Source organism: Podarcis raffonei, chromosome 17 (genome assembly GCF_027172205.1).
Source record: "Podarcis raffonei isolate rPodRaf1 chromosome 17, rPodRaf1.pri, whole genome shotgun sequence".
NCBI lineage: Eukaryota > Metazoa > Chordata > Lepidosauria > Squamata > Lacertidae > Podarcis > Podarcis raffonei.
In genome coordinates this window covers 34,337,997-34,355,786 of record NC_070618.1, presented here as the reverse complement: position 1 = coordinate 34,355,786, position 17,790 = coordinate 34,337,997, and the positions used below count along the sequence as shown (strand labels likewise).

The following is a 17,790-nucleotide window of genomic DNA, read 5'->3' as shown; positions in this document are numbered from 1 at the left end:
TGGCTGTTATTGTTTCATTTAATCTTTGAGAGGAAAAAACTCCCGTCACATCCAAGGCTATATTACATTGCAGCCAGAGACGGGTTTAGGGTACTTCAGCTGGTTCATCTGTATTGGGTGCCACAGCAATGATGTAGAACAGAGTATGAGAGGTGGGGCGCAGAATTTTAGTGTTGCACATGGTGCCGCTGAAATTTGAGAGCCCAAAGTCCACCACCACTACTGCAGCAGCAAGGTGTATGTATATTCCCAAAGCCACCGTCTGCAAACTTAGGAGATGCTTGTGCAAGCTCAAGATGCCTTTTTGCCTCTTTCAGTGCAAGGCGATAGTGAAAATAAAGAGTGGTCCAGTTTTGCATTGTAGCAGCTTAAATGTTTTGTTTACACCCTGCCTTTCTTCCATATAATTCAAAGCAATGTACACAGACTTCCTAGCTGGAGTATCAATGCCTGGACTTGCTAAGGTTCAGCAAGGTTGTATTGTATCATGCACCTTCTGACCATATTCTGTCTGCCATTAACTTCTACTTATACTATGGCACAATTTTTTTTGCTGCTTTCAAGAGGGAGGGGAGAGATCGGAGAAGGGAAGAGTGGCAAGATTCATGGTGGATTGAGGGTGGGGAGGCATTACTTCCCCACTACTGAGCAGTATTCACTTGAAATCAAAGCTGAGATTTTTTTCCTACACTGCAAAGCAGATATTAGCACATTACCAGCAAAACCACTAAAAGGTTGCAGTTTCAAGGCTTTGTGTCCTGGATTTCATAGAAATTCCTCCTATACAAGTGTGAATACCTCACAGTCCTATAACTGTCAAATAGCAGCATGTTGTAAATGCCTTGGAATAAAATTGCTGCTATTTAAGAAGTCTTATTTCAGAAAAAATTGCTTGAAATTCTTTCCTGCTGGCTGGTAGACCACTCTGGCATTGCTGTCCTTCATATAGAGCTGGTACAGGACTTTTTCAGCAGCAGCTACATGATAGTGAACAACTGAGAAATAGCAAAAGTAAGCTGAACAGGGGTCTGGTACAGTACTCTTAAAAGAGAAGACCCCATCTGCTTCTGTGTGTGACCAGCTGGAGGCAGAATACCATTTGCTGGAATCTACAGGAGGGGAGAGTGCTCTGGTGCTCAAATCCTCTTGAGGGTTCCCTACAGGCAACTGGTCAGCCACTGGGAGAACAGGATACTGGACTAGATGGGCCACTGGCCTGATCCAGTAGGCTCATCTTATGTCGTCTTCCCTGTAAAGTGGCTGTTCTAGGGCTAAGCTAGATGAAACAGGCAATTAATATGCAATATTTAAAATATAGACACTAGGAGGGAGTGTTGAGTAGAATCTGGACCATGGAGGAGCTAATCAACCCCCCCCCCCCCGCTTGCTATGGGTCTGATAAAGATCTCTCCACTTCCCACTCTAAAACACTGAGGGGGAAGCTATTTAGATGGGAACTTGCTTCCTGGAGCCAACAGCTTTGAGAGTGCAGATGATGAAATTAAAATAGCCAGGTTTGCAGTGGCTGTAAACTATAAAAATTAATGTTTACTGCTTATATGCAGTGGGTGTCCTACCTATTAGCCAAGTCGAGGTTTGTGCAGAGGATGTTAAGTCAAGGTTGTCCTCTTAGTTTAGTATAGCTGGACTAAAAGTGAAGGTAAAATTTTATTTTGGTAAGAGTAAGCAAGCAGCATCCTAGGCAAAGAACACGGCTGAATTTATTTCTTAAGAAAGAACTACAAAAGGTAGAAAACAGCTTTTTCACTCCAGACTACACACACGTACATCATCTGACCACAGGCACTGCCCATCTCATGGACCCAGGACACCTACAAAGCTCTTCAAACTCCACTTGAAGTCTATAGTGCAGCTAAAGCTGCTGCTGCACAAAAGATTGACACAAAATATATATTTTATACAATATGTAGATTTGCAATAAACATCTATATCACAGGTTTAAAACACTGGAAAATTGAACAAATAAGGCCATGATGGTTGAAAAACCCAAAAATATCAAGTAATTTATCTTCACCAATCTCACAATATTTAGGTGGTTTTTAGAACAAGAATTAGTAATTACATATAAAAGCACAGATATTTTTTTTCTGTTTAAAACTAGAATATCTAATATTCAGTTACAAACCAGAAGAGTGATTACTTTCTTTAGAGTAGGAAGTAACCAAACCTGTTTGCTTAGTTACTAGCACAGAGGGAACAGAGGACTGGTTTCTTTTAAAAACTGAATGCAATGTTCTCATCTAGCAAGTATTTCTGCAGTCTGGAGCATCCAGACTGAGTTGAACCTGCTCATTGATAACTCTCCTTAGCTGCTCTGCAGCTAATCATCTTTTCAGAGGGAATGGGTGTTGGCTTTGTGTAAGGCAGCAACTGAATAAAAAGGTAAGCTCATTCACGTTGTTGAGTCCTGCGTGATTGGTAGATCCAGCATTCTGCACAGTTCAAAGAGGGGAATAGCTAGCTTACAGAAGCAAGGTTTTTGCAAACAACATGATCCATTTTCCATATCAAAGTTAGGACTTTTCTAAAGCTAAAAGCCAATCTGCATACATTTCAGAGAGCAGGAACTAGGGGAATGCTGGAACAGATGAGTCTCATTACTTGGAACCTTGATTTACAGCCTGTCCCTTTCAGATCACTGGTTTATATGCCTGATGGGAGTACGAACCTTTAATCTCTGATGGGTGTATCTTGCTTTGTCAGGTGTGTGGGTATGTTCACATGCCTGACAGTGAAGTTAATCAGCATGCATAACCAGAAACATTTGAACACACTGCTTTGCCGTGAATTGTTAGTAAAAGCAGCAGAAGAGGCAGGTATGATAAATAAGGTGCTTCTCTGACAGGGCAAGTGCTTATTTCTGCAAAGTGGGAAATGGCTATGAAGCCTGCAGTAAGGAAAGAAATATGCCTCTATCACCTGCATCCTACTTGCTGTAGTTCAAAATAATGAAGAGGTGCTTTGTGCAAATATCTCCCTTCAAGGTAGCATTCTGCTACAGGAGCAAAGCAAAAGTTTTGGCACCTGTGTTTTTCCTCTAGTCAGTCACTTCAAGGAGAAATTTGCTGGCCCACAAGCTGGGCAACTCTCTTAAGTAGCCCTTCTCTAGACTAGACTGACTGACTGCACTTTAATTGGGACTACAGAGGGGGTAAGTTCCTATTTAGCACACTATGCACTTGCTCTGCTGCAACAACTGCAGAGGGGATATCTCACTAGAAGGACCAGAAAGCCTGCCTATAATCCCAGTACTTGTAAAACCCATGTACCGCTAAGCAAGCTGGCACATTTACATGATGGGGATGATACGGAGGTGCTGTGCTCTAGGTAATTACAGCAGCTTAATATAGTTGGGTGCAGCTAAGAGCAGCCACCAGCCTATTTGGCTGAGGTTGGGGATACAATGGTAGTGGCTAGAACAATGGGATTCTCTGGTTCCTGCTGTGAGGCAGGCAGCTTCAGTAAATCAATTTCTTTTACATGGAGAATTTGGACAAACCAGAAAAGAACCGGAAAGCACTGGCGGAGGAAGAGGAGTGCAGGGGGAGCGCACCGCCCCTGGCAGTGCAATCTTGGTGGGGTGCCATCGTGACTCTGCCCCCACCCCGCGCTGGGCGCCATGCTCCCGGGATGTGCGCCAGCCCCGCCCCCGCCTGCTCTCCACCCCCACCTCCCTGGTGCCGGAGCATAAAGCACCACTGCCTGAAAGCCTCAAATCTCAGTCTTACTGGACTACCAACTATTATTATTAATTAATTAAATTCCTATGCCACCCTTTATGAGCACCTTTATATGACAACGAGGGTTAAAACATTTACATGAAGTATCTATTGGTAAGGAGAAAGGTTTCAAGGAGCTGAGGGACCTGAGAGTTTCCTCCTCAACCACTTGCTTTGGTGCACATCCCTAACTTAAAGGCCCCCAGATCTTTCCTTTTTCTACCCTAGTTAGAGGTGTTTTATAGGAAACAGAGTGCAGTATCAACCACTATGATTTGGATTCCTGGAGTGGGTGATGCTAGTGCCTGAACAAGTCTATGCTGAAAGCCAGCAATGAGCAAATGGTTTTCATACAAGCAAAATGTTTGTTGAATCCCACCTTCCAGACCCGGGTAGGGCAACACACAAAGATAACGAACAGCGGCTACACCTTTCCTGGACAGTGTTCATGCCTTGCTACAAGCAGCTGTAATGGGCAAGGACAAACCCACTGTTGTAAGCTCTGAGCCTAGGAACTCTTCCAACTACGGCTTGTAAGGGGAGGAAGAAGCTAGCGTTTACAGTGCCAATTGGAGATAGTTCTGCAGTGATCTCTACTTTCCCAAGTATTTCAGCTTGCTTTCCTAGTGTAATCAAGTAGGTTGCATCCACATGATTACCATCCAAATTTTGTAGCCTAATTATGCTGCAATGGTGGCTGATGGTGAGCTGTTAGCGTGGATATAGGCTTAGATAAAAGCATACTCTGTACCACAGTTCCATTGGCTGCAGTAGCTCCTACACTGAATCCCACCTGACTGCAGTGTATCAAGCAAGCTTTGGCCTCCAAGCGCTCACAAGAGGACTGACTAACCCTATCCTATGCATTGTGACAGCCGTAATAAAACCATAAGTGGAATCAATGTATCCAGACCCCGTTACTTGGTTAATGGAAGGTCTGCCCCACCCCCACACCGCCCTCCACACCTGCAAAAGCTAAGTATTTGTCTGCCACTGTTGATCACACTGAAAAGCTAGCCTTGCATAATGGTCAGATGCTTAACACAGACAGGTGAGTTAGCCATGTCTGGCAGAAGGCGGTACTGTTTATGCCACCATTTTGCATGCCGAGAAGGCCAGCACTGAAGAGTTTTATAATTAGTGCAACTAATTATCTGGCGTGGCTGAAATGCAACACCATTTTGTCACAGCTGTACCAGGAGTCCAGTGCAAAGGCCACTGACTCAAAGATCCTACTAGTATTGCATCCCATTCCTACTCAAGACACTAAAGCAGGGATGGGAGAACCTTTGGCTCTCCAGATGCTGCTGAACTTCCATCAGCCCCAGATAGCATAGCCAGAGGTCAGAGATGATGGGGGTTCAGAGTCCAACATCTCAAAGGCCACATTCCCCATCCCTGATTTAAAGGGATCACTTAGCCTGACTTTGGGTTAACAAGGGCTTCCTGACTTGTCACAACGGATAATCAAATCTGCCCAGAGAGACAAATTTCTGGCCAGTCACCAGCAGCAGCACCAATCAGCTTAAAACTGCATACAATAAAGCTAATCAGGAACAGTATAGCATCTGAGAACACAGCTGCTTCATGCCTTCTCTGCACCCAAATGTAGCAGCAGGAGTACAGAAGTGGTAGAATCCTATGAGTTTTGCAGTGAGAGTTCAACTGCATGTTATGAAAGAATTATCTGTAAATTCAGACATGCTTATTGAGAATGAAAAGGGGGGGGGTAGGGCAGAAATCAAGCTAAGCAATGGGTTGGATGGAAGGAGTTGCTCAGAGCAATAAGCCCTGGACAACTTCTAAGCAGCTGGAAAAATGAGAATTAGTTATATTAAAAACCAGAAATTGTCAGGCAAAGAGCCAGGGCCACCCACTGTAGACCGTAATACTGCAGTGTTGCAGCTCCTCTTCTAATGAGACCCTGTCTGCTGCAAGAAGTCTGCAAGCAGTTAAGGTCTGACTGGGCTACAAAGAGAGTACAGCATGTGGTGCATGCCCACACATGCATGTGGTCATTAGGAACATGTCCGTGGCAAATGGGAGCTTGGATACCATTGTGACAGTACAGGTACATGCTGCCCTCTTCAAAGTACAGTGGTGCCTCGCAAGATGAAAAGAATCCGTTCCGCAAGTCTCTTCGTCTAGCGGTTTTTTCGTCTTGTGAAGCAACCCTATTAGCGGATTAGCGCTATTAGCGGTTTAGCGGCTATTAAAGGCTTAGCGGCTAAAAGGCTATTAGCGGCTTAGCGGCTTAGAAAAAGGGGGGGGGGCGAAAAAAATCGCAAGACTTGCAAGACGTTTTCGTAGTTATATTAAAAACCAGAAATTGTCAGGCAAAGAGCCAGGGCCACCCACTGTAGACCGTAATACTGCAGTGTTGCAGCTCCTCTTCTAATGAGACCCTGTCTGCTGCAAGAAGTCTGCAAGCAGTTAAGGTCTGACTGGGCTACAAAGAGAGTACAGCATGTGGTGCATGCCCACACATGCATGTGGTCATTAGGAACATGTCCGTGGCAAATGGGAGCTTGGATACCATTGTGACAGTACAGGTACATGCTGCCCTCTTCAAAGTACAGTGGTGTCTCGCAAGACGAAAAGAATCCGTTCCGCAAGTCTCTTCGTCTAGCGGTTTTTTCGTCTTGTGAAGCAACCCTATTAGCGGATTAGCGCTATTAGCGGTTTAGCGGCTATTAAAGGCTTAGCGGCTAAAAGGCTATTAGCAGCTTAGAAAAAGGGGGGGGGGAGCGAAAAAAAATCGCAAGATTTGCAAGACGTTTTCGTAGTTATATTAAAAACCAGAAATTGTCAGGCAAAGAGCCAGGGCCACCCACTGTAGACCGTAATACTGCAGTGTTGCAGCTCCTCTTCTAATGAGACCCTGTCTGCTGCAAGAAGTCTGCAAGCAGTTAAGGTCTGACTGGGCTACAAAGAGAGTACAGCATGTGGTGCATGCCCACACATGCATGTGGTCATTAGGAACATGTCCGTGGCAAATGGGAGCTTGGATACCATTGTGACAGTACAGGTACATGCTGCCCTCTTCAAAGTACAGTGATGTCTCGCAAGACGAAAAGAATCCGTTCCGCAAGTCTCTTCGTCTAGCGGTTTTTTCGTCTTGTGAAGCAACCCTATTAGCGGATTAGCGCTATTAGCGGTTTAGCGGCTATTAAAGGCTTAGCGGCTAAAAGGCTATTAGCAGCTTAGAAAAAGGGGGGGGGAGCGAAAAAAAATCGCAAGATTTGCAAGACGTTTTCGTCTTGCGAAGCAAGCCCATAGGGGAAATCGTCTTGCGAAGCAGCTCAAAAACAGAAAACCCTTTCGTCTAGCGGGTTTTCCGTCTTGCGAGGCATTCGTCTTGCGGGGCACCACTGTATCATCTCACATATCCATTAGCTTGAGGCAGTCCAAAGTCCAGTAGCACACACCACGCTTGAGAAAACCCATTGTTGCATTTAGCCACTGTCATAGAACACAGGAAAGAGAAACCCAGGATCCATGTTGAAGCTATGGGATGAATACAGCACAGCACCACACCCCAAAACAGGCACAATTCTTGTTGCTGGGAGTTCTAAACCCAAGCACTGACCACTCCTCAAGTTCCTTGATGCTCAAACCATGAGCCCAACAGCCTCCAGAAGTACAAAACTAAGGCAGATGCCCAGGAACAACAAAAACTCCCAGGCAGACACAGGAAAAGTTCCCCATCATCTAGTGACATTCAGCCTGATCTGAGAAAGCAGCTGGAGTGCCACTTCCCAGGCAGCCATCTCTGTGACTCATCTGGCTACCCATATAAAGAAACTTAGGCTTGCTAGACTGTGCATGGCCTAGTCCTTGCCAAAAGACAGTAATGGTTGACCCCAGGTGAACCTACCCCAGTTTAATAACTGAATAGCACTCGCTGCTCTGGGAGCGGAGACCGTGGGGGCTGGGACTTGTGCCTGGGCAAGCACCCCCTCCAACTGACAGTGGAAAGCAGCCATGGATGAGGGGCATGGGGCAGAAGGACTAAGCCAATTTCCAGGGAACCCAGGTTATCAGAGCAGCAGCTGGAATGAGGCAGAAACCAGCCCAAGTCGCCCAAACCAGCCCCTTCGGTGCTGCTAGGGGCTGGGAAGGCTGTTGGGGTGAGTGCTCCTAACTGGGGCCTTGCTTGGGCCACACTGGGCTACAGGTGAGACGGAGAGGTGTGAAATGAAAGCGCGTTGCATACCACTTGGAGATAGGGAACAGCTCATCTTTATCGCAGGGCAGCGCAACGCAGCGCAAGGTGCATCCTGGCCTCCTGCCGGCCACTTGGTAGTCAGTCCCTCCTGCGCTGCTTTTTAACTGGAGGGCAGCGCTTGTACAAAGATGCCCCGGGAGTCTGTCCGTGCCAGCTTCGAAGGTGGCTCCATAGACTCTGCTGTTAAGCTGCTGGACTCGTTGGAGCTGAGAGATAATTCTTGGGACATTTCCTCATCAGTCTCGTCTTCCTCTTCCTCTTCCTCATCTGATTTAGAAAGAGAGATGGTTACAGCAATCCTGAGACTTGCAGCCTGATTGAAAGAACCTGAGGACTGATATAATGCAAGAACCAGCCTATTTTGTCCCCTCAATCCTCGGAGATGTCTTTTCCAAACCACAGCCTGGGTACCCCCTCAAGTCCAGCTGACAAAGAACAGCAGGGAACTAGACAGTCATCAGCTATCAACTTGGAAGCCTAAGTAAAATCCAGCTATTAGCCATGACATCTAAATAGAGCCTCCATGCTCAGAGGTGAAATATTAATATAAATATCACCTACCAACAGTTAAGGCCCATCACATACTTTGCCTTTTATAAGAGTTTCTGAGAGGCACCTGGAAGGCTCCATTCAAGATATAATGCTGGATTAGACCTTCAATCTTATCCAGAAAATGTAAAAGGTCTTAAATACTTATATTAAAGTGTCTGTTGCTACCACTGACTCCTTCCTTTGCCCAAGTCTTCTTCCTCAGGCCAGAGAACTTGGGGACAGGGGAGAGTATTGTACTGCCTGTGGGAAGACTGCAAACGGGACTTTAGCACAGCAACACACTCTCTACCAGTGATTCCCAGCAGCTGGTATTTTGCTAGCACCTGGCATTAAATGAACAGGTGATGATGTAAATACACCCTCCACAGCTCCAGGGACAGCTTGTAACACAACCAGTCCCTTCCCGACTGAGCATCCCCTTCCTTCCTTTCTCCCTCTCTCTCTTACACGTTTTGTTTGTTTGAGGATCACCTTCCCTCAGGGCTAATTTGTCGAGCACATGCTGCTGAGGCCAGCACCAAAAGTGGATGAAGCCACAACTTCTGCCACCCACTTTTCTCCTTTTGCCTCTTCTTCCTCACCTAGAAGAATGTTCTTGCCAGGTCTGAACCGAGGACTTACAGAGGGCGTTTTTTTAAAAAATAGGTCAAGAGCTGCATGTCCCTGCTTCATATCTACGAATTCTTCACTTCTAACCACACACAGGGGATTGCTATCATTCCCATCTTACAGGTGGGGGAAAATTTGAAGTAAAGAGAATGAAATGGGACCAAGGTCATTTTGAATTCATAGCTTCACTGAGCTTGAAGCCAGCTAATGAGCCCTTGATTTCATTCTGTGTTCTGGTCTTGCATCCAGGAGAGCAGAAAGACCTGTCCAGTACTGTCAGATTCTCCAGAAAAAGAGGGCAGCCACAAGCAAACCAAAGGACAATGCAGTAATCAAACTTGTCTCTTTCTCTCTCTATGTAATTTGTTTTAAACTTTTTAATCTTGTTTTTTAAATGGGTCTGAGCCCCCGCCCCCATGAAGGGTGGTTAATAAATCCAAAGTAATAATGATGTATGGTTTAGAAAGCCGACATGATTCAGAGCTGAAAAATCTGGGCTCCAATGCTGGCTTAGTTCTTGAATTCAGTGAATAGCCTCAGGTAACCTCCCTCCTTCAGTTTCTCTTTCATACTAGACAAATGGGAAGAACACTACCGCCTCACACATTGTAAGTGGGAGGGAGAGTAATGGCCCCAAAGTCTCTAACATCTACTACTGACAAAGCCTAAGCATTTGGCCTCCCGAGGGGCTGGGCGATACCTTTATCCGGATCCAAGGGGTTCAAGGAGCTCGTCAGGTTTGCAAACTTAAAAAGAAACAAAGAAAACATACATAAGGATCTTCCCACATTATAGACTACTCTGCCTGTAGCCTAATGCTACCTCACACAGCCCTTCTATGCTGGTGGGCCCTGCTCTTTTTCTCAGGCAGAGATCTGGGATAGGGGGAGAAACAGTCCAGAGACCCACCCCCCTCTCCAGAACATGGCAATGAACTCTCTGTGGCCTAAAAATTGGAGGTGGTGGTGGGGCACTACTTCTTGTTTGCATTTCACTGATTTCTTGACCTCCACATAAGCATCTACCAGCTAATGGAACATGGATGGCAAGTCTTGGATTAGGCATGGCTCCACACTCACTGGTAAGCACTGGGCAAGCGAAAGTGTATCATGCTAGTGTGCGGAACTTTTAAGACCACTGTCTTAAACTAAACACGTTGGGCTCTGCATACAAACAGAGGCACAGATTCAACATTTCTGTAGCTCAGCACTAGAGCACATACAAAAGGTCCAAGATTTAATCCCTGACCTCCCCAGTTAGCAGAATCTTAAGACTGGGTTGGAAGAGGAGACTAGAGATTCATAAAAATTACTACCAGAGAGGCATTATCGACCAAGATGGATCAATGATTTGACAAATAAATATAAGGCAGCTTCATATGTCAAAAAGCTCCCTGGTGTCAACAGGGGGGAAGATTCTTGATTCTGACATCCCAGCCAAGGGCATGTCAATCAGGATGGTTCTAGCTCTTTAAGCAAGATTTTCCAACCTCAAGTCCAAAGCCCATAAAACCTACCTCTCCCATGACAGCAATGGGAGTCTCTCCCTTGGCCTGGGCCACACGGTGCTCTATCAGGTAGTACATGTACTCGTCATAGAGGAGGCGGATGAGATGGAAGGAGCCAAAACTGGCTGCGCTCCGCAGGGTCAGATCCCGAATCACCATAGAGCTGGAGAAAGAAGGAACACAATGCTGCAGTTACCATGCAGGCAGCAGGGAAGGACTTTGCAGTGCCCTGTGTGAGGCCAACCCCCCCCATCTTCCATTCTGTGTGTGCACTACGCCATAGTTGCAACGCCCTGAGCACCCCCCCCCCTCGGCTCGACACCCAGTGCAGGAGAACCAGTTGCAGGGCCCTAAATCTGCATCTGCAGGCAGCATCACAAGGCACGCAAACCACCCTGTTTCACAGGCATGGCTAAACAGCAGGGGGAAAGACTATGGCTGAGCTGGGTGTGAGCCCAGAACCAAGCCCAACACTCTGCTTCTCACCTTCTACTTACCTGTAGAAGGACCACTTGAGGAGGAAGAGTTTGGCGGCTTTGGGGAAGCTGGGGCTGCCATGGTAGGGCTTGAGGACCTGGCTGACCACGCCATCCAGCCACACGGCCCACTGTTCCAGAGAGTTCTGCTGCTGCAGAGTCATCTTAAAGTCCTGCTCAAGGCGCTCCACCACACGATTCTCACACCGACATACCCATGAGGCCTGCTCCTGCGGAGCAGCAAGAGGAAGAAGAAAGGTGTCTCCAGTGGGGTTTCTCTTCTCCCATTGGGTAAGCCAATGACCCACTCTGAAGCTACTTAAATGAATGTAGAATCAGAGTGGCCAGGGAAATCGGGTACCGTGGAGTCTCAAATGCCAACAAAATGCAGTCAATGGCTATGAAGGCAAATCCCTCGTAATGGATGGGATGAAAAGGAGATCCAGACGGCCCACAGAGTCCAGACTGCCCAAAGAATCTGCCATTGGAGGGGGAGGGGGAGCAGTTTGCAGCAAGGGAGCTGGCTTGCTTGTGCCCACCTAAAATCATCACAGTTTTACCCAGATAATTTCACTGTCCCGCTAAGTCATCACTGGGCACCCAACTAAAAAGATACATTCATTGCTAGAATTAATCAGCATACTTTTTCACAAGTAATAATTATCTTCTGGAACTCACAATCACAGGATGTGGTGGTCACTAGTTTAGGGCCAAGTTGCAGTAATGCCTAGTTCAGGGAATTGTTGGACTCCAATTCCCATCAGTGCCAGCTAGCATGACCAATGGTCAGGGATGCTGGGCATTGTAGTTTAGCAGCATCTGAAGCACAAGTACCCCATCCCTACTCCAGTTATACAAATGTGCTGTTAAGTGGGGTGCAGGGGAGAGACGGGGGAGAGAATCTGAAGCAAAGAAGTGGGTTAAGGATGAAGCAGCCCCCTCCACTGCTTCTCATCACACACTGCTTCCAAATCTGCTTTTTCTGGGAGCACAAGAAAAAGGGGCGCCAGCAACATCTAGAAGGCTTTTAAACATATTCAATAAGAACAGGTCCATCAACAGCCATTAGCCATCAAACAGAAATCAACTATCCTCCAAGGACCAAATTCTGGGAACAATCCATAGGAAGGGTCCTTCTTTTTGTGTCCTACCTGTGAGCTCCCAGTGCACATGTGCCACTATGAGAAAGTCCTATGTTGAAGCAGATGGGCCTAGCAAATAAGCTGTAAGGCCTGTGTCTGACACAACTCTTATTTTGACCACTCCAAATGCCAAATAAGGCTTTGGGGTTAAATGAGACCAGTTAATAGGAAGATAATTTGCAGCTCCTGGATTCAAAATGGGAGAGGAAGGAAACAGTGGCAGAAGTGTGGAGGTTGTTACCTGGACATTAGTAAAATCCACCCTGTTGAGATCACTCAGCATCTGATTGATTTGGGCAGTGTTCTGTAAAACAGCCCGGGCAGCCTGGGCAAGGTGGTTCAGGGAGGTGTAACGCCGCAGCGTCTGGGCAAAGGCACTTGCTGCTGCAACCTGAGAGACAAAACACAGTAACATGTTTCCCATCTGCCCCAAACTGAGGAGCTAGGAGTTCGTTCTGCTGCCACCCCCACTAGGAAGCGGGGTGGGGGAGGAGTGGCTCCAACTGCTGAAAAGAGCCAACTGTGGCATCAAGTTCTGGTCACTGGTGCAGAGGCAGAAAACCTCACCCAATGTGACTTGGTAGTTGTATACTGATCTGCTGCAGCACAGACTGAAGGCTCCAGAGAGCACCGCCTTAAGACCTCCTAGTCTCAGAAAAATAGGAAGCCAAGACCAACGGCACCCCACAACTTCCCACATCCAGCTCACCTTAACGCGGACCATCTCTTCTGGAATATTCATCATGGCATTCGTCAGCCAGCTCTCCAAACTTTTTGCAAAATTTCGGATTGCTTGCGTCAAGGCACCTGGGGAAGGATGTAACATTAGCATGGCCGGTTTCAAGATGGTTGACAGTCCTTTGTTCATGGGGGCAGTAGAGAATAAGTCCAAGGGCCACACGGCACTCAGGGGGCAGCTTAAATGCCTCCACCTCAGGCCAAAGAGGCTTCCTACCCAAACCTGCACATGAGGCCCATCACCAGCCCACTATGAAACATGGCAGGAGCACCTGCTGAGCCCCACCAGCAACTGAAGCATCCTGATTTCAGCATTGGTATTGGCTGTGGCCCTAGGCTTGGGACAGCCTGTTGCAGGCCTCAGATATGAGCTGGGCAGGATGAGCTTACTCGGAATGGGCCGGAGCACTTCTGGAATCAGGACCTCTACCAGCCCCTGGTACAGCAAGTTGTCACAGTCCTTCGTCCATTTGAGGACAGGCTCGTACTTGGACAGTGTCACCAAGCAGCTCTTTGGGAGACGCTTCTCTGCTTCGTCTTGACTAAATATGAAACAGAGACACCTGGTTAAAGAGCACCATCACCAAGCCACAACTCAGATTATCAAGACCCATCAGCTAGGCCAGCAGCCCTTCCCTAGGAACAGCAAATAGATTTTGGATACTAGATGTTTAAGGGCCTGCGGGGCAAAGGTGGAGATAAAATGCTAGGCAGTTAAGATGGGAAAACAACTTCCAATTTTGGTTCCCCTGCAAAGGTTCACATTTCCTCTGTTATAAGAAGTTCATTAACAAGTTGTTATTCTTCCCTCTATCAGTTTTATTTTCCTCCTATTTACAACCCCTACATTTAGCTTTTATATCCTAATGTGGCTATGCCAGCCCAACTCCTCTGTCAGCCTGAATCAACAGGCCTGCAGGGCAGTGAACTGCTCCATTCATTTTGATACAGAAGCAGATTCTGTATTAAAGGAGCCTACAGACTATACTCAAGAGATGCTGGGGGAAATAATCTGGGTATTGGTGGCAGAGGAAGATGCAGGGAACTTGGGGAGATGCTGATACAGGTATGGAATGTCAATTCAGCAAAGTCTGAGAATGCCTAGATTAAATCAAAACTGGTGGAGTTTTTTTTACTGTTGTTCTACTCCCATAGACATATATGCCTAACTCTCCACTGAGTGCTGGGCTGACCATAAGCTGCAAGCCCTTGCTGCCTAGTGGCATCTGTGCCGCAGAAGTGTGATATCCTTCTTAAAGGGATGAGCAGAGACATTACAGCACTGAAGTGCTATACAGCAGGGGAAGTGATTTTGTTGCTCAAACAGTTGAGAAATGCACCCAGACCTGGATCATGAAGCTGCCAGGAATGTGAGACGGTAGAGTGAACCTGTCCTTAGTGCTCAACAGTCTGATGTACTTCTTAGCAAAAAGCCAACCCCATGTACTTTTCAGCAGAAGTCACTTGCAGATGTCCAGAAATGACAGCCTCTGCGTCATAAATTTGCAAAGCACCCCACAGCATGTAGTTCATTTTTATATAAATGCCAAAAAAGAAAGACTCACATATCGATGGGGGTGGCTTCACTGGGCTGGTTCAAATTGTACCTCCAAAAAGTCTTCCAGAGTGTCTCCACCAGTGTGAATTGCAAGTTTACCATCACATCAACAATGGCCTGAGGAGGAGTAGTTGGATGATTTAATTCTAGACCCTGCCAGGCAGGAACAGAGACAGCAGGATCCTCCCTGCTAAATTAATTTGTTCCTATCAACAAGATGATAGGCTGCCTTTAAAGAGTCAACCCAGTTGTCCAGCACATTCTGTCATTTCTGAATTCAAAGTCAATACTCTGCTAATACTCAAGCAGAATATTTCAGAGAGCAGATAGAGCATAAAGGCTGCTCAAATGGAATTCACGGACAGACTCAATATAAATTATTTCATATTGAAGCAAAACTCTAATTATTCCATCTGTGCCATGCAAACCGAGTACCTGCCTGCAAGGTGTGCTGCCTGACTTGCTTTCCCCCAGTGACTGAATCACATTAATTTCAGTTAAAACAAAAAAATTATTTCCTTCCAGTAGCACCTTAAAGACCAACTAAGTTAGTTCTTGGTATGAGCTTTCGTGTGCATGCACACTTCTTCAGATACACTACTTCAGATACATTAATTTCAGTTGTTCACTCATGTATGCTAACCCTACTTTGAGCAAGTGTTTCTTCAGTCTCACAACAGATGTCCCCCAATCTGAAATGTGTGTATGTCTACTCTCAACTTCACACATATACACTCGAGCACTAAAAAACTAATGCTACAATAAATTCATTAATCTTTAAGAAATATATGCAGATGGCAAGATGCTTCTGAATTCCCATGATGCTTCTTGTAGTTAAACATCTGCACAAATGCTGCAGCTAGAACAGACCATTCACCAGCACACAGCTTAGGTGCTTAAAAGCTTCCTCTGAATAAAAATAAACAAACAAATAAAAAACTTGCAGGGGCTGTCCATTTGCTACCAGGCGAAGTTGAAGACTCTTCTTTTAATTTACAAGGGCTTAACAACTTGGGCTCAGGATACGTTAAGGACTACCTGACTCCTTATATCCCTGCCCAATCACAGAGGTCTTGAGGTGAGTCACAGTCAGTGGTTCCCCATGACTCAGATGTTCAGCTTGTATACCAGGATCCAAGCATTTAGTATTGTGGGCACAGTGATGTGGAACTTCCTCCCAACTGAGATCAGACAGCCCCCCCCCCTGTTGAATTTCTGGTGCTTGGGGCAGACCTTTCTACTTCACTAGGAATCTTAAGTAAGTTTTCTGATGTTGTTGTTCATTTTAATCGATTTTATCTTTATTGTTTCTTTCACAATCCTACTGTATAACACTTAGAGAATACAGCATTAAGCATATACCCATATAAATAGTTGAAATAAAAAAACCTTTAAAAATTAGCTCAAGCTGACTGTTTAAAAAACTAAGATCCTAAAAACAAGGCACACAACTATTTTGTGGAAACTCAGGGATGAAAACCCCTCCAAGGGTGAGTTAACACAATCAGCCTGAGCAACAGGTGTATCACCTCCAAAACAAGTTATGAGAATAAAAATGCCTGAGATTTTCAAAAGTTTAGGCAACTGAATGGCAAAAAAGTCACCCACAGATTACTGGATCGGGGGCATCACATAATGAGTTTAGAACAGGCAAAGCTGTGGCAGCAGTATAACTGACCTGCAAGGCAGTCTAGAAATGTTTAATAAAATGAAACAATTAAAGGAAGACAACTCAGAGGAGAAATTCAAAAGGGGTTAAGTTGACCTGGTTCTGCTTCCACTGACATGGCTTTGCCTAGAAGTAGCCAGAGCAATGCCAGGCCTACAAGCAAGCATGTGGGGCTGCAGAGGGCGATCCATTTGATGCACGCCTGCCTGGGAGGCACATTAGCCTGCTACTTTCCAACTGCATCCAGTGGACTGTAGCACAGGAGTGGGGAACCTTTTTCAGCCCATTAGCGCTGCAATCCCTCATGGGCAACCTTCCCTGCCCCTAGCGGGCAGGTTGAGAGGGAGGAAATGTGGAAGGGGAGTGAGTTCCAAGGCAAAAGTATGTTATACTGTGGGCCACACTCCAGTCACACAGAAGCTGTTTGTACAATCCACCTGTTTACCCTGCAAACAGACCCCTCACTCCACCCTCTCTGGAGGCAAGCAAGAGGCATTGCCATAGTTCAGGGGTACATTCCATCCAGGCAAGAACATTCAAGGCGGGGATGGAGCAGGGCCAGGCAAGGAACCGGAGGCTCTCCACCCCTGCCTAGATTTCCCTTTCCAATGTGCTCTCCTGATGTACCTCGCAATGCTCTCGATAGAGCGACTGGAAAGACTTCACATCTTCGGCTCCAATGCCCTCAGGGAGGGACTTCCCTTGTAGGTCTATCTCTGCAAAGTCAGGCAGGCTGCGAGAGGCATCTGTGAGGAGGAGAGAGACATCAGCCCTCCAAGCCCAACCCTGGGACCCAGGGAGCAGCCCCACCTTGACATTGTCTGCTGAAGTTTGATCGGAAAGGTGGTGGTTTATCTGGATCAGGATCTATAGCTTCTCAGGGGACTGGGGAGTTGTGTTTCCATGGCCCACTCTATCCTTGGCCACAAGGGCAAGACTGCCAGCACTGAAGCCACACAGACCTACATCAAATGCAACATGGACACAAAATGGTTGTCGCCCAAAAATAATTCCTTGTAGTGAGGACTCCGTGGAGGGGTTGTGGTAATGCATGCCAAGAACTTCCCACATACAGTGACCCGACCATGTGAAAAAATCTCTTTCCAGTGCTGCATTTCCTGGGAAATGGAGGTTCTCTGCAATACTTGGGCCTGAGATGGTGTTCCTACCACACAGACACCATCTAAGGCATGGGTAGGCAAACTAAGGCCCAGGGGCCGGATTTGGCCCAAATGCCTTCTAAATCCGGCCCACGGACGGTCTGGGAATCAGCGTGTTTTTACATGAGTAGAATGTGTCCTTTTATTTAAAATGCACCTCTGGGTTATTTGTGGGGCATAGGAATTTGTTCATCCCCCCCCCAAATATAGTCCGGCCCCCCACAAGGTCTGAGGGACAGTGGACCGGCCCCCTGCTGAAAAAGTTTGCTGACCCCTGGTCTAAGGTATCAAACAAGTCACATCAGGCACGGGGCCACAGAATATCCAACCAAAAAGTCATCTTCTGTGAGCCAGGTGGTCAAACATACAACCCTAACAACTGCATGTAGAGGCTTGTGTTGCATGTCCTCT

At 46.5% G+C, this 17,790-nt stretch overlaps 1 protein-coding gene across 5 annotated transcripts in view; it reads right to left on the bottom strand.

Annotated features, from left to right (window-relative positions):
• Window positions 1–7,964: 7,964 nt before the first annotated feature.
• Window positions 7,965–17,790, bottom strand: part of RFX1 (regulatory factor X1) — a 46,152-nt gene continuing 36,326 nt past the window's right edge. For all 5 annotated transcript variants that reach the window (XM_053371728.1, XM_053371731.1, XM_053371732.1 and 2 more), the window contains 9 exons: window positions 16,847–16,965; window positions 14,558–14,667; window positions 13,383–13,534; window positions 12,964–13,061; window positions 12,496–12,645; window positions 11,134–11,342; window positions 10,646–10,799; window positions 9,830–9,875; window positions 7,965–8,235 (listed from right to left, as the gene is read on the bottom strand). In XM_053371728.1, the coding sequence (XP_053227703.1) occupies window positions 8,069–8,235; window positions 9,830–9,875; window positions 10,646–10,799; window positions 11,134–11,342; window positions 12,496–12,645; window positions 12,964–13,061; window positions 13,383–13,534; window positions 14,558–14,667; window positions 16,847–16,965 (1,205 nt within the window). In that variant the 3' untranslated portion in view covers window positions 7,965–8,068. The remainder of the gene's footprint in view (window positions 8,236–9,829; window positions 9,876–10,645; window positions 10,800–11,133; window positions 11,343–12,495; window positions 12,646–12,963; window positions 13,062–13,382; window positions 13,535–14,557; window positions 14,668–16,846; window positions 16,966–17,790) is intronic.